The sequence below is a fragment of the Hemiscyllium ocellatum genome, chromosome 25, assembly GCF_020745735.1.
Source record: "Hemiscyllium ocellatum isolate sHemOce1 chromosome 25, sHemOce1.pat.X.cur, whole genome shotgun sequence".
NCBI lineage: Eukaryota > Metazoa > Chordata > Chondrichthyes > Orectolobiformes > Hemiscylliidae > Hemiscyllium > Hemiscyllium ocellatum.
The window spans coordinates 57335692-57360386 of NC_083425.1; the positions used below are offsets into that span (position 1 = coordinate 57335692).

The following is a 24695-nucleotide window of genomic DNA, read 5'->3' on the forward strand; positions in this document are numbered from 1 at the left end:
GAGAGTGGGCACCATGGGGGAGGCAATGTTTTAGTTCTTCTCCAACTCCATTTTGATTTAGCCCCTTCCCACTTCCCCTCCACCACCCTCACTTTTAATGATTTACTTTGCCTATAATGGGCTTTGCATATCAGTGTTTAATTAACTACACGAGTCATTCACTGGTGGTGGTTAATAGTTAAAAACAAAAAAACACAGTGTTTTGATGATGGGAATGCTTTGTAAGAACATTTCCACATATAAGCAAAAAAAAGAAGTTACAGACTGCTGTGGTACAGTGCTAATGTCCCTACCTCAGGAGCAAGAGGTCCACGTTCAAATCCCATCTGTGCATAACACACCTGGACAGGCTGACTTAAAGAAATGCAAGGCAGACTCAGCAATTGGCTGCATAGGTGTTTTACTGGTTGTAGTTGGTGCTTAAAAACACAAAAAAAGTCAGTGATGTGCTGTTAGGGAAGCCATTTGGCTGTGTATAATAACACTTTCAGAAATAAATATAAAAATACATATAAAGCAGATCCAGCAATTGACTGCACGAGTGTTTTACTGGCGGTGGTTAATATTTAAGCATAAAAAAGGTCATGGTGATTTGGTGGGGCTAAAGCTGATCAGTTATGCGTGACTGCCACATTAATTTCTCTGCAGCACTGAAATTTAAACCTTCAGCTCAGGACTCTCAGATTGGTCTTAAATCATCAATGTGGAGGTGAGTGAGGGCTGAGAGAGCTCCTTTAAGGCTTCACCTTTAATGGGGACAGAGATTACTGGTATACAGATTATCTGACACTGCTCACTATATGTTAATGATCAGCACCTAACAGGAAACTGGAACATTTCCATCAGCACCCAGAGGGAATCATGAAGATATTAAATACAAGGAGATGGTCATCAACCTCTCCCAAACAATTCAGTCACACATAACCCACCCGCAACCCTGGATTCAGTATATCCCCCATTGCTCTCATCCAATTCATCTTAATGTTATGAATTCCCAAGTGATCTGCTGGAACTGTGAGGTTACTATGGAAACAAACATATGCAGACTGTTGGAAATCCATTCTCCATATGCCTGGAACAGTTTGAACTATTTGGATACTCGCTGGTTAGAAATGGGTTTTACCATGTGATTTTTCGGAAATGAAGCCACCTGCTGTTTTCACTGGAAATCAAGTGGCTATGAAGAAGCAGCTAATCAAAGCTTTCAAGCAGATAACAGTTTATTGCATTAAATTGTGGGGAAAAAAACTAGCTTTTGAGGAAGACTAATGTCTCCTATGCTAATGTCCATATTCCTGATAAAGGACTTATGCCCGAAACATCAATTTTCCTGCTCCTCGGATTCTGTCTGACCTGCTGTTGTGCTTTTCCAGAACCACATTCTTGACTCTGATCTCCAGCATCAACAGTCTTCACTTTCTCCCCTATGCTAATGGTTGTTTAACAACCCTCTCTGGATTTAGAATTCTATTTTACAGATCCAGGAGTCAGTAAATGACGTATCCCTGAAGCCAAAGGCTATTCTCCTGAAATCCTGTTGTTCAGTAGATGTTTCTGGACCACAGGCATTTCTGTCTGCCAATGAAATGGTATACTGTAAATGTCCAATTCTGATTCCAATCAACTAGAATGTAGTAAAAATCAATCCACGGCTGAGACCAAATTAAGTTTCATTGATAGGAAAACTAGTGCGAGCAATCAAGAGATTTTGTCCTTTGCTTCCAGATGCTTAGCACACAGAAGTTGTTGGTTTCCTTTTGACTCGTTAAAACAAAAACTCTACAGAGACTTCTTGTGTTGTGTATGTGTGTCTGTCTGGAACTAAGGAGACAGAATTTTAATTCTGGACCATTGCTTAGAAATTAATCAGCAGTTGCTGCTTAATTTAAAAATAAATCTTGTTAAGAAGAAATGCATTATTTGGAGTTCATTAAAGAAGTCAGGTGAATGTTTCTTTTACCCAGGATGAAAGCGCAAAGAATGGAATTGGCCATTTTGGTGATTAAATCAAAACATGGATTTCATGGTGTGACTGGTGAAGTGGTGGGGCTTGTTTATCAGCACAGTCCTCCCATCCCAGTTATAACAAGACAAGTAACAATAAAGACTTGCACAACAGAGCTTCTGAAATTCACTTTGACCAGGAATCTATTGTATGAGTTCTCAAGGAATGGTCTCTCCTATTTCTGTTTTTAACTAGAGCAGTTGCTACATATATCTGTTATGAACCTATCTGCTTGCATTGTCCAGGAATGGTTTTGCCGAGTTTCTGCACCTGACCATCATGTGGGGGAGAGAGAGAGAGAGAGAGAGAGGAGGAAGATATCTAGAAGACAAAATCTTAGATCCATCTGTGACTCTTATTTTCACAGTATCATGTTTCTGTCTGATGCTTGGGTTGATACTGTTATTAAGTATTTTACCTGCATTCCTGCACCAGCCAGTTTTCACCATGACTTCATACTTATAGTGCCCGTGTTGTCCACAGAGTGGGATAATGCCAACACGGTTGATATCGATGTAGTCCAACTTGTGGGCAATGAGTACCGTCACAACGTAGACAGCAAATACTAATATACAGCTGATTGCCACCACCATGTTCCGCACTGGCCTGTCTGCCTGCAAATCACAAAAAGTCCATGTGAGAACTTGGACGACAGCCACAGAGTCCTGACAGCTCCACTCTATGGGCTGCCTGTGGCAACTGTCTTGAACCAGCTGGTTCTCAAAGATCACACACCGAGCCTGGGACTGGCTGCTGCAGAAATAGGCAGATGTCACCCTGATGGACAAAGGCAGCAACATTACCACCACCCCCCACCTCATAACCCTAACCTCAAATAATCCTGTGTGTCCCCAAATCCCAAACCCCCATCTTTATGGGTTCAATACATGAATTAAATTTGAAAAAGTCACCACAAAGTCCCATTGGGCTGCTATCAGTTGCACTCCAGTCACAAGTGACCCATGTCAATTTTAAGAGGAGATTCTTGCCAATTAGCTCCCATTGGGCACTGCAGCACCAGTGCAACTGACACAGCAGTGGCAAATCCTGGTGTAGTATCACCGTCATTGGATATGAAGGCCTTGTAACAGTGTCCCTAATGTTTGAAGTGTTAGTGTGTACAATTTTAGCAATAGGAGTTAAAGTAGACAATTGCTATGAAACTGGAGATTAACAGGAACTTTCAGTAAAACTGTGATATATCAATCTATTCTGTCTACCTATCAGTCTACGTATCGCATTTCCAATGCCCCTCCCACAAGTCCCTCCTTCCTACCTTTTATCTTAGCGTGCTTGGAATAGGAAGATAGGAAGAGTCAGCATGGCATGAAACATGGTGCAGAAGGGAAGACTTCAGCTTTTTGGAGCACTGAGGACAGTTCTGGGGCAAAACGCATGCATTGTATTCAAAGGGGATGTGTTGCACCTCAACAGCACTGGGACTGGAGCCTTCACAGAGATCTTCAGTGGAGTGTTGGGGTGAATTTAAACTAAATCATGAGGGAAATGGACATTAGCCTAAAGAATTAAAAGAGGAGAACATGGTGCATAAAGTGAGTCCTGGAGAAGCAAATAGTTCCATAATATGGGAATAAGGGGGAATGGTTACGGGTTAGAGAAATGAAGAAAATAATGAAACCTAAATCAGCTTATAATACACAAAGTGTAGTGAATTATTTTGGTGAGTTACAGCTATAGATTGCCACATGGAATACTTTGCCAATAACAAAGATCTGGTTTTAGAAAGAACGAGATTGGATGTGCATTATTGCTGGAAAATGAAAATGTGTTGCTGGAAAAGCGCAGCAGGTCAGACAGCATCCAAGGAGCAGGAGAATCAACGTTTTGGGCATGAGCCCTTCTTCAGATTCCGGAAGAAGGGCTCATGCCCGAAACATCGATTCTCCTGCTCCTTGGATGCTGCCCGACCTGCTGCGCTTTTCCAGCAACACATTTTCAGCTCTGATCTCCAGCATCTGCAGTCCTCACTTCTCCTATATCAGTCTATTGTAAAGTATTGTCTGTTCCTTAGGGACACACCTTTAGACAGTCTCTGCTTAATAGAGGTGTGTTATTAGGAGGTTATGTAACAGGGAGATTTACAGGGAGGATAGATCATGGGAGGAATATTTCGTGGTTTAATTGGCAAAATACTTCTGACTGGAAGCCTTGTTGAAATATGCAAGAACAATAGCGTGGAGAATATACATACCGGTGCAAGAAACTCCACCGCGTTTGGAGACACAAAGAGGCTAGCCCCGAAGATAGTGAGATGCCGAGTGAGGCACACAGCTTCCTCCAGCCTGGTCCACCGTGTGGGCACAATGCCTTCTGTCCTCCACTGCAAACTCTGGAAATCGAAGTACTGGCACAGCGAGGTATAGGTGGTGATTGTGATGTCGACTCGGGCAGAAGAGAAGCAGTTGGAAACGGTGACAAACAACTGCTCGGTGGTGCTGTCATACACCCTGCAACAACCAGGAGTTAGTGGGTACGTTTAATGGTCCCACCCTCAAGGAGACAGAAAAACTAAAGACATCAGGCCCGGGAAATGATCTTTCTTCAACAGATGATTTTCTGATGAGTGCATGCCAATCATATGGCTGCTTTATCCTGGATGGTGCCAAGCTTCTTGAGCATTGTTGGAGTTGCTCCCATCCAGGAAATTGGAGAGTATTCTATCACACTGCTGACTTGTGCCTTGTAGATGCTGGACAGGTTTTAGGGAATCAGGAGGTCAGTCACTCACTGTAGTATCCCAACCTCTGACCTGCTCTTATAGCCAGTGTATTTATGTGGCAATTCCAACACAGTTTCTAGTCAATGGTAATCCCCCAGGATGTCGACAGCAGGGGGATTTAGCAATGATAACACTTTTGAATATAAAGGGGTGATTGTTTCTTACTGAACATGGGCACTGCCTGGAATTTGTGTGGCACGATTGTTACTTGTCATTTGTCAGCCTGAGCTTGGATACTGTCCAGGTCTTGTTCAAATGCAACTTCGTTATCTGAGGAGTTGCAATCATTGGTGAACGTCTCCACTTCTGACCTTATGATGGAGGGAAGGTCATTGATGAAACTGCTGGACACTATCCTGAGGAATTCCTGCAGTAATATTGCAGGAATAAGATGATCAATTGCCAACAAAAGCACCGTCTTCCTATATGCCAGGTATGACTCCAACCATTAGATTAGATTACTTACAGTGTGGAAACAGGCCCTTCGGCCCAACAAGTCCACACCGACCCGCCGAAGCGCAACCCACCCATACCTCTACATTTACCCCTTACCTAACACTACGGGCAATTTAGCATGGCCAATTCACCTGACCCGCACATCTTTGGACTGTGGGAGGAAACCGGAGCACCCGGAGGAAACCCACGCAGACACGGGGAGAACGTGCAAACTCCACACAGTCAGTGGCCTGAGTCGGGAATTGAACCCGGCTCTCAGGCGCTGTGAGGCAGCAGTGCTAACCACTGTGCCACCGTGCCGCCCCAAACCAGTGGAGAGTTTGCTTCTCGATTCCAATTGACTAATTCTTTTTTAAGATAAACTTAGAAACCAGAAGCAGTGTAGGCCAATCAGCCCTTCAAGCCTGCTCTACCATTCATTATGGCTGATCTTCTAATTCAACGTTACATTCACTCTTTCTTTGCATATCCCATAATGCCTTTAATATCTCAAAAATTATCTGCCTCTTTGTTGAGTATATTCAGTGATTTGGCTTCTACAGCCCTCTGTATTAGGGAATTCCACAGTTTCACCATTCTGCCTGAAGAAATGCTTCCTGATCTCAGTCCAAAATGGCCTACCCTTCCTACATCATCTGTTTCAAGATCCTTAATCAGGGTAACCATCCTCCGTACATCTATTTTGGCCAGCTATGTTAAAATTTAATACATTTCAGTCAGATCCTCTCTCATTCTACCAGTAAATACAGGTCCAGTCAAAATCATCTCACCTCAAAGGATAGCCCTGCCATCCCTGATATCAGCCTGGTGAACCTTCACTGCACTCCCTCTCTGACAATCATCTTCCTCTATTAAGGAGAGAGACCAAAACTGCACACAATAAACAAGGTGCAGTATTATAACATCCTTTATAACTTCAGCAAAACATCCCTACTCCTCTTGCAATGAAGGCCACAAACCATTTGCCTTCACAACTGCTTGCTGCACTTGTCTGTCTACTTTCATTGACTGACATGATGTACAGATGTTTTTGCATTTCACATTTTCCAATATATCCCCAGTTAAGTAATACTCTGCCTTTCTATTTTTCATACAAAGCATATAACCTCATATTTCTCTACATTGTCATGTGCCCACACACTCAACTTGTCTCCTCACCCTGAAGCCTCCTTCCATCCTCCAAATAACTCAAACTTGCATCTAGTTTGGTGTCATCAACAAACCTGGAAATATTACATTTGGTTCCTCATCCAAGGCCCTATACGAGGGCGCAGTCCTGGACTTAACTTTAAGTAAGGAAATCAAATGGGAAACATAAGATTTAGGCAACTGAAAACTGATAAAGTTTTGGAAGAATATCGGGAAAGTAGGACCAATCTGAAATGAGGAATTAAGAGGGATAAAAGGGATCATGAAATACCTTTAGCAAACAGGGTTAAGGAAAATACCAAAGTCTTTTAGTCATATATAAGGAGCAAGAGGGTAACAAGTGAAAGGCTTGGCCCACTCAAAGACAAAGGAGGAAAGTTATGCGTGGAGTCAGAGAAAATAAGTGAGCTTCTTAATGAGTACTTTGCATCAGTATTCACTGAGGAGAGGGACATGGCAGATGTTGAGGTTTAGGACAGATATTTGATTACTCAAGGTCCTGCTCCTTTGATGCTGCCTGACCTGCTGCGCTTTTCCAGCAACACATTTTTCAGCTCTCATCTCCAGCATCTGCAGTCCTCACTTTCTCCTTACTCAAGGTCAAGTCAACATAAGGAGGGAGGAAGTGTTGGGCATTCTAAAAGGCATTAAGGTGGACAAGTCCCCAGGTCTAGATGGGATCCATCCCAGGTTAATGAAGGAAGCAAGAGAGGAAATAGCTGGGGCCTTAACAGATATCTTTGCAGCATCCTTGAACATGGGTGAGGACTCAGAGGACTGGAGAATTGTTAATGTTGTCCCCTTGTTTAAGAAGGGTAGCATGGATAATCCAGTGAGCCAGACGTCAGTGGTAGGGAAGCTGCTGAAGAAGATACTGAGGAATAGGATTTATTTACATTTGGTGATAGGCAGCATGGTTTTCTGCAGGGAAGGTCATGTCTTACCAAGAATTAGTAGAATTCTTTGAGGAAATAACAAAGTAGATTGATGAGGGAAGGGCTGTAGATGTCATATACTTGGACTTCAGTTAGGCATTTGTAAAGGTTCCCCATGGCAGGCTGATGGAGAAAGTGAAGTTGCATAGGGTCCAGGGTGTACTAGCTAGATGGATAGAGAACTGGCTGGGCAGCAGGAGACAGAGAATAGTCTAGGAAGGGAGTTTCTGAAAATGGAGAACTATGACCACTGATGTTCCATATGGATCCGTGCTGGGACCACTGTTGTTTGTGATATTATATACATATAAAAAAATGATCTTGATGTAGGCATAGTTGGTATGATTAGCAAGTTTGCAGATGACATTAAGATTGGTGAAGTAGCAGACAGTGAATGGGGACTGTTAGAGAATGCAGCAGAACATAGATAGACTGGAGAGCTGGGCAGTGAAATGGCAGATGGGGTTCAATCTGGGCAAATGCGAGGTGATGCATTTTGGAAGATCTGATTCAACAGTAAACTGTATGGTAAATGGAAAAGTTCTGGGGAAAATTGATGTACCGAGAGATCTGAGTTTTCAGGTCCATTGTACCCTGAAGGTGGCAATGCAGGTCAGTAAAGTGGTCAAGAAGGCATACGGCATGCTTTCCTTCACTGGATGGAGTATTGTGTATGAAAGTTGGCAGGTCATTTGACAGTTGTATAGGACTTCAGTTCAGCCACATTTGGAATACAGAAGTGCCCCCGTACCCAAGGAGATATGTTCCAAGACCAATCGCAGAAGCCTGAAACCACAGATCGTAGCGAACCCATTCTTTAAATGGGAAATTTGCCTCCCGACAGCACCTTGCTCCCTGGTTCTGGAATGTTCCATGTAATATGTTCAGGCCACAGTAAACCACAGGTGACTGTAACCGCGGAAACCGATTCCATGGATACGGCGGTCGCCCTGTACTGCATACAGTTCTGGTTGCCACATTACCAAAAGGATGTGGATGCTTTGGAGACAGTGTAGAGGAGGTTCACCAGGATGTTGCCTGGTATGGAGGGCGCGAACTATGAGGAGAGGTTAAGTGGATTAAGATTATTTTCAATAAAAAGACAGCAGTTGAGGGGGGACCTGTTTGACGTCTACAAAATCATGACAGGTATAGGCAGGGTGGATAGCAAGAAGTGTTTTCCCAGAGTGGAGGATTCATTACTGAGAGTCACAAGGTCAAGGTGGAGAGGGGAAAAATTTCAGGGAAATATGCATGGAAAGTTCTTTACTCGAGGGTGGTGAGTGCCCAGAGCATGTTGGCAGCGGAGGTGTAGAGGCGGGCATGATAGTGTCATTTAAGATGTATCTAGGCAGATATATAAATGGGCGGTGGGCAGAGGGATACAGATTCTTTGAAAATAGGCGGCAGGGTTAGATAGAGGATCTGGATCAGCGCAGGCTTGGAGGGTCATAGGGCCTGTTCCTGTGCTGTAATTTTCTTTGTTTTCTCCTATTCAAAATTATTATGGAAATGGGCAACAATGGGCCTGAAATTTAAGATTTAAACTGGGAGAAGGCTGATTTTAATATGATTTGGACAGAATGCACCATTGGCAGATACCTTCAGGTAAATTTGCATCGGAACAGCGGGATGCATTCAAGAAGGATGTATAGAAAATAAAGGGCCAGCAGATTCTAAGAAAGACACTACCTGTGACCAAACAAATCCTCTGAACCCTGGGATAAACATCATTGGATAAATACAAAAAGGTAAACTCACGGCAGATACCGAGGTTTCAAACAACGGAGGAGGGTATAATGTACAAGAAGAATACTTAAAAAATGAAGTTAGGGGAACAAAAAGAAGGCATGAAAGAAAAATGACAGGCAAAATAAAGAAAAATCCTAAACGTTCAGGGTAAAAGGATAACAACGGACTAACTAAGAACCTATTAAGGTCCACAGTAACAATTTAAGCTTGGAGCTGGAGGGTATAAATAGACTTCTAAATGAATACTCCTGAGAGGGACGATGTTGTCATGGAAATCAACAGCATAGATTCTGAATGCTCTGGCAGGCTTAAAAAAGGTTGGGTGAACTTTATCTCAGGTTGTTGAGTGAGACAAGGGAGGAAAGAGTAGAGGCACACTTTGACTACAGGAGAGGTGATTGGAGGACAGCCAATGTGGTAACATTATTCAAGAATGAAGCAAGGGATAAACCAAAAAGCTACAGGCCCATCTGTCTAACCTCAGTGGTGGGGAAACAGTCAGAAGCAATTTTGAGGGGCAGATTTAATATATATTTGGAGAAGCAATCAGCATGGTTTTGTCACAAAATGTCATGCCTGACCAACTTGACTGAATTATTTTTAAGTGGTCACCCAGTATGTAGAGGAATGCAATGATTTTGGTGCGGTTTACTTGGATTTTAGCAAAGGTCTAGATAAGGTCCTGCATGAGAGACTAATAGCAAAGGTAAGAGCCTATTGAGATCCAAGGAAATTTAGCTCATTGCATTCTGAATCGGCTGAGTGGCAGAAAGCAGAGGTCATGGTCAACAAGTGTTTTTGTGACTGGACATCTATATCTAGTGGGGTTCCATAGGCTCAGTGTTGAGGTCCTTGTTGTTTGTACGATACATAAATGATTTAGACTTGAATTTGGAGGGTTGATCAGCAAGTTCATGGATGATACAGCAATTGAGGAGGTGGTAAATAATATGGCAGACAGTCTGAGAGTGTATGAGGATACACATTCCACCACAGAACATCCCAGATGGCTTCCTTCTTCAAAGACCGCAATTTTCCCTCCCACATGGTTGACGATGCCCACCAGCACATCCCCTCTACTGCCTCTACCTCTGCCCTTGAATCCATCCCTCCAATCACAACATGGACAGACTCCCCTGGTTTTCACCTTCCACCCTACCAATCTTGGGATACATTGTATCATCCTCTACCATTACCTACAAACAGACTCCACCACCAGGGATATATTTCCCTCGCCACCACTATATGCATTCCAGAGAGACCATTCCCTCCGCGACTCCCTTGCTAAGTCCACACCCCTCACCAACCCACCTTCCAATCTAGGCATCTTTCCCTGCAAACACAAGAGGTACAAAACCCTCACCCACATCTCCCCCCTCACTTCCGTCCAAGGTCCCAAAGGATCCTCGCACATCCAACAGAGATTTACCTGTACTTCCACACACATCATCTACTGTGTCCGTTGCTTCCGTTGTGGTGTCCTCTACACTGGGGAGACAGGATGCCAATTTGTGGAACATTTCAGAGAATACCTCTGGGCCACAAACACTAAACAATCCCACCGCCCTGTGACCGAACACTTCAACTCCCCCTCCCACTCTGCCAAGGACATGTAGGCCCTGGGCCTCCTCCACTGGCTACCCCTAACCACCCTGTCCATCTTCCCTTCCTACCTATCTGCTTCACCCTCCTCTCCTTCAGCCCCACCTTCATCTACCTAGCTGACAAGCATCCTTCCACTATTATCCTCTGCTTTCTACCATCAGTTGTCAGGAGACATTGGAGAGACTGGGGTTGTCTTCCTTAGAGGAGAAAGTGAGGACTGCAGATGCTGGAGATCAGAGCTGAAAATGTGTTGCTGGAAAAGCGCAGCAGGTCAGGCAGCATCCAAGGAGCAGCAGAGTCGATGTTTTGGGCATGAGCCCTTCTTCAGGAATGAGGAAAGTGTGTCCAGCAGGCTAAGATAAAAGGTAGGGAGGAGGGACTTGGGGGAGGGGCATTGGAAATGCGATAGGTGGAAGGAGGTCAAGGTGAGGGTGATAGGCCGGAGTGGGGGTGGGTGCGGAGAGGTCAGGAAGAAGATTGCAGGTTAGGAAGGTGGTGTTGAGTTTGAGGGATTTGACTGAGACAAGGTGAGGGGGGGGGGTAAATGAGGAAACTGGAGAAATCTAGGTTCATCCCTTGTGGTTGGAGGGTCCCTCGGCGGAAGATGAGGCGCTCTTCCTCCAGCTGTCATGTTGCTATGATCTGGCGATGGAGGAGTCCAAGGACCTGCATGTCCTTGGCAGAGTGGGAGGGGGAGTTGAAGTGTTGAGCCACGAGTGGTTGGGCTGGTTGGTCCGGGTGTCCCAGAGGTGTTCCCTGAAATGATCCGCAAGTGGGCGGCCTGTCTCCCCAATATAGAGGAGGCCACATCGGGTGCAGCGGATGCAGTAAATGATGTGTGTGGAGGTGCAGGTGAATTTGTGGCGGATATGGAAGTAAGAGGGGAGGTGTGGTCGCATGTTTTACATTTCTTGCGGTTGCAGAGGAAGGTGCCGGGAGTGGAGGTTGGGTTGGTGGGGGTACGGACCTGACGAGGGAGTCACGGAGGGAGTGCTCTTTTCGGAACGCTGATAGAGGAGGGGAGGGAAATATATCTCTGGTGGAGGGGTCCATTTGGAGGCGGCGGAAATGACAATGGATGATACGATGTATGTGGAGGTTGGTGGGGTGGTAGATGAGGACCAGTGGAGCCTCCTCTATATTGGGGAGACAGGCCGCCTACTTGCGGAACGTTTCAGGGAACACCTCTGGGACACCCGGACCAACCAACCCAACCACCCATTGGCTCAACACTTCAACTCCCCAACTCCCCCTCCCATTCCACCAAGGACATGCAGGTTCTTGGACTCCTCCATCGCCAGACCATAGCAACATAACGGCTGGAGGAAGAACGCCTCATCTTCCGCCTAGGAACCCTCCAATCACAAGGGATGAACCTAGATTTCTCCAGTCTCCTCATTTCCCCTTCCCCCACCTTGTCTCAGTCAAATCCCTCAAACTCAGCACTGCCTTCCTAACCTGCAATCTTCTTCCTGACCTCTCCGCCCCCACCCCACTCCGGCCTATTATCCTCACCTTGACCTCCTTTCCCTATCGCATTTCCATTGTCCCTCCCCCAAGTCCCTCCTCTCTACCTTTTATCTTAACCTGCTGGACACACTTTCCTCATTCCTGAAGAAGGGCTCATGCCCGAAACGTCGACTCTGCTGCTCCTTGGATGCTGCCTGACCTATCTTCTTTAGAGCAGATGAGATTGAGAGAGGACATGGTAGAAATATATAAAATCTTTACAAGTATAAAAAGGGTAGACATAAAGACACTTTCCCCTTCATGACAGGATCATTGACCAGGGGCATAGATTTAAGGGTGGTGAGCATCCAGAAACTTATTATCTATAGGAGCGGTAGAGGCAGAAACCGCCAATATATTGAAAATGTATTTAGATGTGCACTTATGATGCTCAGGCATATAAAGAAGTCGACTAAGGTGCTAGAATAGTTCAGTGATTGTTATTGGCTAGTGCAGTCTCAATGGGCTGAAAGGCCTTGTCTCTGCACCTCAATGACTTGAGCTAGAGTCCAAGCATTGATCCTTTGTGGCCACCCACTACTCACCTCCTCCCATCTGGAAAAGACTCATTTATTCCCAATCTCTAATTCCTGCCTGTCCATCAGTTCTTGATCCATGGTAATATATTACCCCCGCCCACTTGATCTAAGTTTGCCCAATATCCTCTAATCACAAACCTTCTTGAAATCCAAATATATCTTATGTGCCATTCTTCTCTCTCATTGAGCTGTTCCAGGATCTTTCAAATCCTGGAAGATATCCACCAATCCATCCAATATTTCCAGGGCCATATCCTTTAGTACTCTGGGATGTAGATTATCAGAACCTGGGGACTTGTCAGATTTTAGGGAAGACACAGGAGATTGGCACTAGGTAGTGACACTCATTTGAAGAACAGGTTGAGACACAATGAGCCTCCTACTGCACCATAACACCTCAGTGATTCCTTCCATGTTGCTACATCAAAATCATGGGATTCCATCCGTAAGGGCATTGTGGGTCTTCCTATGCCAAGTGAACTGCAGCAGTTCAAGAAGGCAGCTCACCTTCTCAAAGATAACTAGGGATGGGCAGTAAAGACTGGCCCAACCAGCAATGCCCATATCCTATGAATGAATTGTAAAATAATGTTTTAGCAACTGTTGAGTCATACTCAGGTGTTTCATATACAGCTTCCGCATTGAAATCCACTCCCCTGTATACAAAGTGTTTCAGTCTGGGCAAAAGTGAAACATTAACTCTGTTTCTTTATCCACAGATCTTTTGAGTTTTTCCAGCATTTTCAGTTTGATCTTTCCAAAGAGCTACAGCTGGACAATTGTTTATGACTGTGTGATCCTAGGATATCAAGTACCAAGAATGACGAGACACAATGGTCAGGTATTGCCCATTCCATCCGGTAAAGAGGGGTCTCCAGCAACTGCCTTCTTTGTGGGAGACACCTGGTTATAAAAGATCTCATTATAATTACATCATTCGCGTAACTGCGCAAACTGGTTTCTAAAACTGCTGCTGGAGTCTGTACTGGAAGTTTAGAATCAACTCTATTCCCAATAACAACAATTGTACTCACTCAGGAGATAGGAAGATGGTGTGTTCGACACTTAAACGTTCCCTAGTGGGATATAGAATGATTCCTCTTGTTGCATTATCTAGGGATCCATTAAACTGTGGGTTGTTGACATGAAGACGGACAAAAGGGTCTGGGTCCTGGGCACCTTCAAGATCTGGGGAGAAAGTGAAATTCTAAATCATCAGGGTAAGACGTGACCTCATGGCAAAAGTTAAAATTGTTGGGTTGGCAGCTGGGAATCCTCGAGATAGAGAAATGGATTTAAAGAGTGCCCACTGAGGTCAGGTGTCCAAGAGGGCTTTGCAAACTGAATAAGGGTTTGAAATAGGATGGTGACAAAGATGTTTCTAATTCTTGTAAAAAACTATCTTTTTGGTTTGTTAATGAGTTCTCACCTGTCCTGAAGGTATAGATTAATATTGAGGTTTGATTCTAGGACAGGTAATCACATTCTTTGTCAGAGAGGTAGGTTTAAAAGAATAGAGAAAAAGAAGAAGAGGGGTTTAAGGGAGGAATTCTAAAGCTGTAAATCTAACTTAGTGAAGGGTCAATAAAGTATGGCGCTTGAAAAAGCACAGCAGGTCAGGCAGCATTCAGGAGCAGATGAGGCAATGTGTTGGGCAGGACCCTTCACCAGGAGCCAGTGAAGGTACAGCTGCCAACAATAGTGAGCCAGACTTTTTTTTAAAAACAACAATCACCAGTAGTTACATGGGCACCATCAGACTTTTAATTTTAAGTTCTGTTTTCCCTGAACTTAAACTCCTCAATCTACCATTGTAACCAAGTATCCTCAGAGCACTCCCTGGGTTTCTGGATTACTAATCCACAACAATACCAATGTACTATTGGCTCCTGCATTTTCTACAGAGGAACACAAGAATGGGATATCATGGACAGTTTGAACATTTATCGGTTGGACAGCCAGTGTGCAACAGTAAACATGGAGTGTTGCATGAACAGAACTTGTTGCAGGTTAGGATAAGTTTGAACAAAGCTCACCTTTGCAAAACAGTGATATAAAGATTGTACTTACACTGTTAGAACATAGGACAAAGAATACAGAACAGTGCAGCACAATACAGGCCCTTTGGCCCACAATGTTATGCCGAGCATTTATCTTAATCTAAGATCAACCTAACCTATACGTCCCTCAATTTACTGCCGTCCATGTGCTTGTCCAGCAGTCACTTAAGTGTCCCTAATGTCTGACTCTACTACCACCACTGGCAGTGCATTCCACACACCCACCCCTCTCTTCATAAAGAACCAACTTCTGACATCGCCTCTATACCTTCCCCCCAACAGCTTAAAATTATGACCCATCGTGACAGCCATTTCTGCCCTGGGGAAAAATTTCTGTCTATCTACTCTACCTATGCCTCTCATTACCTTGTACGCCTTGATCAAGTCACCTCTCTTTTTTCTTCTCTCCAGTGGGAAAATCCCTAGCTCAACCTCTCTTCAAAAGACAAGCCCTTCAATCCAGGCAGGATCCTGGTAAATCTCATCTGCAGCCTGTCATAGAGTCATAGAGATGTACAGCATGGAAACAGACCCTTCAGACCAACCCGTCCATGCCGACCAGATATCCCAACCCAATCTAGTCCCACCTGCCAGCACCCGGCCCATATCCCTCCAAACCCTTCCTATTCATATACCCATCTAAATGCCTCTTAAATATTGCATTTGTACCAGCCTCCACCACATCCTCTGGGAGCTCATTCCATACACATACCACCCTCTGCATGAAAAAGATGCCCCTTAGTCTCTTTTATATCTTTCCCCTCTCACTCTAAACCTATGCCCTCTAGTTCTGGACTCCCCGACCCCAGGGAAAAGACTTTGTCTATTTATCCTATCCATGCCCCTCAATTTTGTAAACCTCTATAAGGTCACCCTCAGACACTCCAGGTAAAACAGCCCCAGCCTGTTCAGCCTCTCCCTGTAGCTCAGATCCTGCAGCCCTGGCAACATCCTTGTAAATCTTTTCCGAACCCTTTCAGGTTTCACAACATCTTTCCGATAGGTAGGAGACCAGAATTGCATGCAATATTCCAACAGTGGCCTTACCAATGCCCTGTACAGCCGCAACATGACCTCCCAACTCCTGTACTCAATACTCTGACCAATAAAGGAAAGCATACCAAACGCCTTCTTCACTATCCTATCTACCTGCGACTCCACTTTCAAGGAGCTATGAATCTGCACTCCACGGTCTCTTTGTTCAGCAACACTCCCTAGGACCTTACCATTAAGTGTATAAGTCATGCTAAGACTTGCTTTCCCAAAATGCAGCACCTCGCATTCATCTGAATTATACTCCATCTGCCACTTCTCAGCCCATTGGCCCATCTGGTCCAGATCCTGTTGTAATCTGAGGTAACCCTCTTTGCTGTCCACTACACTACCAATTTTGGTGTCATCTGCAAACTTACTAACTGTACCTCTTATGCTCGCATCCAAATCATTTATGTAAATGACAAAAAGTAATGGGACCAGCACCGATCCTTGTAGCACTCCACTGGTCACAGGCCTCCAGTCTGAAAAACAACCCTCCACCACCACCCTCTGTCTTCTACCTTTGAGCCAGTTCTGTATCCAAATGGCTAGTTCTCCCTGTATTCCATGAGATCAAACCTTGCTAATCAGTCTCCCATGGGGAACCTTGTCACACACCTTACTGAAGTCCATATAGATCAAATGTACTGCTCTGCCCTCATCAATCTTCTTTGTTACTTCTTCAAAAAACTCAATCAAGTTTGTGAGACATGATTTCCTAAGCACAAAGCCATGTTGACTATCCTGAATCAGTCTTTGCCTTTCCAAATACATGTACATCCTGTCACTCAGGATTCCCTCCAACAACTTGCCCACCATCAAGGTCAGGCTCAACGGTCTATAGTTCCCTGGCTTGTCCTTACCGCCCTTCTTAAACAGTGGCACCTCCACATTGCCAACCTCCCATCTTCTGGCACTTCATCTGTGACTATTGATGATACAAATATCTCAGCAAGAGGCCCAGCAATCACTTCTCTAGCTTCCCACAGAGTTCTCGGGTACACCTGATCAGGTCCTGGGGATGTATCCACCTTTAACCGTTTCAAGACATCCAGTACTTCCTCCTCTGTAATCTGGACATTTTGCAAGATGTCACCATCTATTTCCCTACAGTCTATATCTTCCATAACCTTTCTCCACAGTAAATACTGATGCAAAATATTCATTTAGTATCTCCCCCATTTTCTGTGGCTCCACACAAAGGCCGCCTTGCTGATTTTTGAGGGGGCCTATTCTCTCCCGAGTTACCCTTTTGTCCTTAATATATTTGTAAAAACCCTTTGGATTCTCCTTCTTTTTGCCAAAGCTACCTCATGTCCCCGTTTTGCCCTCCTGATTTCCCTCTTATGTATACTCCTACTTTCTTTGTACTCTTCTAAGGATTCACTCGATCTATCCTGACATATGTTTCCTTCTTTTTCTTAACCAAACCCTCAATTTCTTTAGTCATCCAGCATTCCCTACACCTACCAGCCTTCCCTTTCACCCTGACAGGAATATACTTTCTCTGGATTCTTGCGATCTCATTTCTGAAGGCTTCCCATTTTCCAGCGGTCCCTTTACCTGCGAACATCTGCCTCCAATCAGCTTTTGAAAGTTCTTGTCTAATACCGTCAAAATTGGCCTTTCTCCAATTTAGAACTTCAACTTGTAGATCTAGTCTATCTTTTACCATCAGTATTTTAAAACGAATAGAATTATGGTCGCTGGCCCCAAAGTGTTCCCCCACTGACACCTCAGTCACCTGCCCTGCCTTAATTCCTAAAAGTAGGTCAAGTTTTGCACCTTCTCTGGTAGGTACATCCACATACTGAATCAGAAAATTGTCTTGTACACACTTAAGAAATTCCTCTCCATCTAAACCTTTAACACTATGGCAGTCCCAGTCGATGTTTGGAAAGTTAAAATCCCCTACCATAACCACACTATTATTCTTGCAGATAGCTGAGACCTCCTTACAAGTTTGTTTCTCAATTTCCTTCTGACTATTGGGGGTCTATAATACAATCCTAATAAGGTGATCATCCCTTTCTTATTTCTCAGTTCCACCCGAGTAACGTCCCTCAAAGTATTTCCAGGAATATCCTCTCTCAGCACAACTGTAATGCTAGCCCTTATCAAAAATGCCACTCCTCCCTCCTCTTTGCCTCCCTTTCTATCCTTCCTGTAGTATTTGTATCCTGGAACATTAAGCTGCCGATCCTGCCCATCTCTGAGCCATGTTTTCGTAATTGCTGTGATATGGCAGTCCCATGTTTCTAACCATGCCGAGTTCATCTGCCTTCCCTGGTAGGCCACTTGCATTGAAATAAATGCAGTTTAATTTATTAGTCCTACCTTGTTCCTGCCCGCCTTGACTGTTTGACTCATATCTGTTCTCAGCTGTACCAGTCTCAGATTGATCTCTTCCCTCCCTGGGTCCCACCCCCCACCTTACTAGTTTAAATCCTCCCAAGCAGTTCTAGCAAATCTCCCTGCCAGTATATTTGTCCCCTTCCAATTTAGGTGCAATCCGTCCTTCTTGTACAGGTCACTTCCAACCCAAAAGAGATTCCAATGATCCAAGAATGTGAATCCTTCTCCCATACACCAGCTCCTCAGCCACACATTCATCTGCTCTATCCTCCTATTCCTGCCCTCACTAGCTCGTAGCACTGGGAGTAATCCAGATATTACTACTCTTGAGGATCTCCTTTTTAAATTTCTGCCTAACTCTCTGTAATCTCCCTTCAGAATCTCAACCTTTTCCCTTCCAATGTCATTGGTTCCAATGTGGACAATGACCTCCTGCTGGCCCCTCTCCCCCCGTGAGAACATTCTGTACCCTCTCTGATCCTGGCACCAGGGAAACAACACACCATTCTACTTTTTCTCTGCTGGCCACAGAAACATTTGTCTTTATCTCTGACTACAGAATCCCCTAACACAATTGATCACTAAAGCATCTCCATCCTTCCAATAATGAGGTGAGCAGAACCGGACACAATATTCCAAGTATGGTCTAACTAGGGTTTTATAGAACTACAGCAAAACCTCGCAGCTCTTAAACTCAACTCCTCCATTAATGAAAGCCAAAACACATCCACCTTCATAACAACCCTTTGAGAGATCTACAGATGTGGACCCCAAGATCCCGCTGTTCCTCCACACTGCTAAGAATCCTGTATTTAACTCTGTATTTCAAATTCAACTTTCCAAAATAAATCACTTCACATTTATCCAGGTTGAACTCCATCCGCCACTTCTCAGCCCAGCCCTGCATCCTGTCAATGTATTGTTGTAGCCTCCAAAAGCCCTCAACACTATCTATAACACCCTTGACATTTGTGTCATCGGCAAACTTACTAACCCACCCTTCCACTTCTTCAGCTAAGTCATTTATAAAAACTACAAAGAACAGAGGCCCAAGAACAGATCCCTGCAGGACACCACTGGTCACTGAATACTTTCCATCCAGTACCATTCGCTGTCTTCTTTTGGCCAGCCAATTCTGTATCCAGACAGCCAAATTTCCCTTTACCCTCACACCTCCTAACTTTCTGAATAAGCCTGCCATGGGGAATTTTATCAAATGCCTTACTGAAATCCTTATATATCACATCCTCTGCGTGACATTCGTCACCTTGTCTTGTCACATCCTTAAAGAACTCAATAAGGCTTGTGAGGCATTACATGCCCCTCACAAAGCCATGCTGACTACCTTTAATCAAACTATGTTTTTCCAAATAGCCATAAATCCTATCTCTCTGAATCTTTTCCAGTATCCTTGCTTGCCACTGATGTAAGACTGATTGTCCTGTAATTTCCAGGGATTTTTGTATTCCCTTTCTTGAACACAGTAAGAACATTCTTCTCTCTCCAATCATCCAGTACCAATTCTGTGGAGGAATCAAAGAGCATCACCAGATTGTTGCTCAATCTTTGAAAGACAAACAACACAAAGTAAATTGATGGAACCTTTGCTACGGGGTAGGGGTCCTGTAGTGTTGTCACTCAGCCAATTTGCTGTATCTTTGCTCCTGTTCCTTTTGTTTTCCTCACAGTCTGTTGTATGACACTGTATAGAGGTCTATGTACACCACATAACAGCATTACCCTCAACAAACCATTATGTTGCCAGTTCAAAAACTTCCAGCATTGAAATTCAATTTTCTTTCAGAAATCTGTGCTGTTTCCCATAATTCTTCCATATAACTATTAATTCTCTGCCAAATTATTGTTTGTAGAAGCATCTCTACCACTGAGATAAACTGACTGGTCTGTAATTGCTGAGCTTAGCCTTACAAACTGTAATTCCTCAATTCTGGAGCAGTAATAATGAGGACAGGAATACTTATGGTATACTTTCTGAAAACCTCACCATGGTTTTGGATCTGTCTGATTGAGCTGTGCATGTATTCAGAGTGTCAGACAAACACAGGCCCAGGATATGTGGAGAGTGACCATCAGAGGCAGTCTCGCATAGTGAGAGAGGACTGAATCCAAGACTCCTTGCGCCCCATGATTGGTCAGATTAAAATGGGCAATGCACCCTTCCTGATTGGCATTACCCTCTATCCAGGATGGCCCTACAGACTGCAGGAATTGGAGATCTTGTGGAAAGATCAAAGAGAAAAACCTGGGGGAATATGAAACAAATACTACAGCAACAGTACAGAGTCACTGCCTCCCTCCATTTTAATGGACTCCTTCCTTCTCAGTCATCTTTAGCTGAGATCAGGAAATCCAAGGCCTTAATGCCTTTTCGCTTTCTACATCGACGTGTGCATTGACTAAGCACCAAGAACAATGGGAGGGGGTGGTATAGTGGTAATGCAAACCAGGTTAATGTTCTGGGGACATAGGCTTAAATCCCACCACAGCAGATTCAATAAAAATTTGCGATTGGAAGCTAACTTAATTATAGAATTGTTACAGCATTGAAGGTGGCTATTTAGTCCATTGTGGCTGTACCAACTCATTAAATGAGTATCATTATGTAATATTTATCTCTGGCTTTATCCCAATACCTTTGCATATTATATTTTTAACAAAATCATCATTCCATGCCCTTTTGGATTCCTCAGTTAAACCTGCCTCCACCACATTCCCAGGCACTTCCTAAGGGAGACCATGTAACCAGTGTTAATTGTTGTAAAAACCCATTTGTTTCATTAATGTCTTTTATGGAATGAATCTGCCATCCTACCTGGACTGGCTGACATGCAGATCCACAGCAACATTGTCAAGCTATAACTGCACTCTGCAAGTCACTCAATTCCAGGGCAAGTCGGGATGAGCCATAAATGTTGCCCCAGGCAGTCACACCCATAAACAAAAAGAATAAAATACAGAAAAAGATGTACCTATCAGGGTGAACCGCAAGCCAATGTGGAGCCCAGCTGCACGGTTACTGTTCACAGGCCGGATGGTGAAATTCACACTTTCTCTAGGACTGAGAGTCCTCACTGTCTCTGCATGTTCCAATTGGCGGGGTCTCCGGTCTGCCAGAGTAACACGGATGGACCTCTCTGCAGCAAGGTCACTGATTGACAGTGGAAGCCCTTGTGGGCTGCTCAACTCCATAGATCCAAGATGGGTGGAGACACTGTAGTTGCTGATGGTGCCTCCTGGGAAAGGATTGACCCTGAGGCTCATTGTTAGCTGGATGAGCTCACGGTTTGCTGACAACTGGCTGGATAGTGCTGGGGGGATGTGGAAGAGGCATTTCTCACCAGGCCAGGAACACAGCAGGTTGAAGGGGTCCACTCTCTTCCCCTGTACATCAATCTCAGAGACAGATATCAACAGGGGCTCCTCATTGAAAACCCGAGAACGCATGAGAGACTGGATGAGTTTGCTAGTCAACTGGAAGATGGTTGCTGAAGTGACCAGATCATCTTCTCGCTGGATTCTGTTATTTGGACTAACCTCAATCGCAGCCATTGCAGCACCTGCACAGAGCAACAGAAAACAAAAGATTGGTGAAGCAACACATTGTTCAGGCAGTACACTGACAAACCCTGGGAGAGGAGCAGGGTTTCACCAACCCCCATGGCGAGTTACTGGAAATAAACCAAGGAATGAAAGTCAGGGAATGGGTAGGGAAAACTCAGGAGAGACCGGTGAGAGTATTGGAAAGAGACCAGAAAGGTGAGGACACAGTAGCTAAGGTAAGTGACAGGCACTTCATAGTCTCCCCTTCTGCACTCTGGATTGAAGCTGGGTGGCAGGAATAACCTGAGGGGACAGGACCTTCAGCAGGGGTGGGTCCTTGCCGAGGGAACAGGACCTTGAATGGTAGGACCTTGAGAGTGGAGGACAGGGTCTTGAGGAGGTTGGGGCCTTCAGGGGGGAGCAGGACCTTGCTGAAGTGTTGATCCTTGGGGGGGGGGGGGATGGGAATATGTCAGTTTGTCAGCAATCTCCTCATGCTCCATAACACATAGGGCTTGAGAATGATGCACGACAACCTGTCTCCCTGAAGGGTAACTGCTGCCTTCCTGAGGAAGGAGTATAAGCTGCTGTCCCTGTGTGGTGATGCTAAAGCATAGCCACTTCATGGGGCCTGGGAGGTGGGTGTGGGAGTGGCCCTCCACCTCAGTACAATGCAAGCAGGAGTTCACCCCAGTTAGTTACCTGAGAGATTGAGTCAGTTTACAAAAGAAAGGCTCTAACTAAGTGATTATATGTTCATAAAGAACAAGTCTGATATTTATATAATTTCCTGGGATATTCTCAAATGCTATCCAGCAAACATCATAGTTCTGAAGTGTTGTTCCTGTGGTAAAGCAACAAATAAGGCAGCCACGCTCCATGCAGTTTGATTTTTCAAGATATTGGTTGGTAAATAAACATTGGGAAAACTTCACATTTCTACTTTGTAACAACATTTGGGATCTTTCACATCCTCAGTGCTGCAATGGAGGGATCTCTCAGACTCCATGACACTTCCTCAGTCTGCAACGAAGTGTTCCCTCAGACATTGTGGCACTCCCTCAGTGTTGCAATGGAGTGTCAGCTAAGAACCTAGTGGCACTTTTTCATTCTCCGTATAATAGCAATATGATCCAGTGACAATGAAAGAACACAGATATATTTCCAAATCAAGATGGTGAATGGTTTGAGGTGGTGGTCTTCCCATGTATATGTTGCCCTTCTCCTCCTAAATGCAAGTTGTTTTTAGTTTGGAAGGTGCTGTCTAAGGATCGTTGGAGGTGAATTTCTAAGTGCATCTTATAGATAGTACGCACTGCTGCTATCAGGTGTTGCTGTAAGAGGGAGTGACTGCTTATGGGTGTGACACCAATCAAATTGGCTGCTTTGTCTTTGATGGCGTCCAGTTTCTTGAGTGTTGCTGGAGCTGCAAGTATTCCATCACATTCCTGACTTGTGCCTTGTTGATGGTATGCAAAATTTGGAGAATCTGGAAGTGAATTACTCACTGCAGTATTCTTAGCCTTTGACCTGCTCTTGTAGCCACTGTGAATATATGGTGAGTGCAGTTGAGTTTCTGGTCAATTGCAACTCTCAGGGTGTTAACAGTTGGGGATTCAGTTAGAGTAACACTACTGAATGTCACGTGGCAGTGGTTAACATGGTGATGGTCATTTCCTGGCATTTGTGCAGTACAAATGTTATTTGCCACATGTCAACCCAAGCCTGGATTGATGAAGTAGCTGAAGACGATTGGGTCTAAGACACTACCCTGAGGAACTCCTGTAGAGATGTCCTGGAGCTGAGATGATCGACCTCTGACAATCACAATCATCTTCCTGGTATGACTCCAACCAGCAGACAGTTTGGTATTCATTGATTTCAATTTTGCTAGGGCTCCTTGATGCCACATTCAGTCAAACATGGCCTTGATATCAAGGGCTATCATTCTTGCCTCACCTCATGAATTCAGCTCTTTTGTCCATATTGAAACCATGGTTGTGATGAGGTCAGGAGTTGAGTGGCCTGGCAGAATCCAAACCAGACATCACTAAGCAAGTTATTGCTGAGCAGGTGCTGCTTTATAGCACTTTTGATGACACCTTGCATTACTTCACTGTTGATCGAGAAGAGACTAATGCGGCAGTAATTGGCAGGGCTGGATTTTTCCTACTTTACGTGGATAAGACATACTTGGGCAACCTTCCACGTTGTCAGGTCAATGCCAGTGTTGTATCTTTGCTGGAAGAGCTTGACACGGAGAGCTGGACATGTTCTGGAGCACAAATCTTCAGTACTGTTGCCAGAATATTGTCAGGGCCCACAGCCTTGGCAGCATCTAATGCTTCTAACCATTTCTGGATATCAAATGGAGTGAATCAAGTTATCTGAAGACTGGTATCTGTGGTGCTTGGACTTTCTGGAGGAGGCCAAGAGTGATCATCCCTTCAGTGTCTATGACTGAAAATTGCTGTGAATGTTTCAGCCTTACCTTTTGCACTACGTGTTGGGCTCTTCCATCACTAAGGATGGGGGTTTTGTGAGATTCCTCCTCCATTGACACTATCATTCACGACTGGATGTGGCAGGACTGCAAAGCTTAGATCTGAACCATTGGCTGTGGAATTGCTTCGTGCTCTCTATCATTTGCTGCTTATGCTGTTTGGCATGTAAGTGGTCCTGTCTGGTAACTTCACCAGATTGACACATCATTTTTAGGTATGCTGCTCCTGAACCCCTGAAAAGTTGCACTGGAATCTCAGCTCGGACCATGTAGCACTCCCTCGGCGCCTCACTGAAGCATACACATAGACACTGCCGCATTCCCTTGGGACTACACTGGACTGTCAGCTGAGATTTATTGCTCGAGTCTTTGGATGGAATGTTGAATCCCTCTACCTTTGGCTCAGCTTTCCACTGACACCACACGCTTGTGGTCAATGTGAAGCTCACCCTGTCCCAATAATGTTACACTGACACCAGCAGCTGCTAGTT

At 44.6% G+C, this 24695-nt stretch overlaps 1 protein-coding gene across 1 annotated transcript in view; it reads right to left on the bottom strand.

Moving 5' to 3' along the window:
• pkd1b (polycystic kidney disease 1b) overlaps window positions 1-24695 on the bottom strand; it is a 228309-nt gene that overhangs the window by 133754 nt on the left and 69860 nt on the right. Inside the window, exons 16-19 of the mRNA XM_060844405.1 lie at window positions 21131-21718; window positions 13725-13878; window positions 4218-4473; window positions 2424-2619 (exon numbers count right to left, since the gene is read on the bottom strand). Coding sequence (XP_060700388.1) covers window positions 2424-2619; window positions 4218-4473; window positions 13725-13878; window positions 21131-21718 — 1194 coding nt within the window. The remainder of the gene's footprint in view (window positions 1-2423; window positions 2620-4217; window positions 4474-13724; window positions 13879-21130; window positions 21719-24695) is intronic.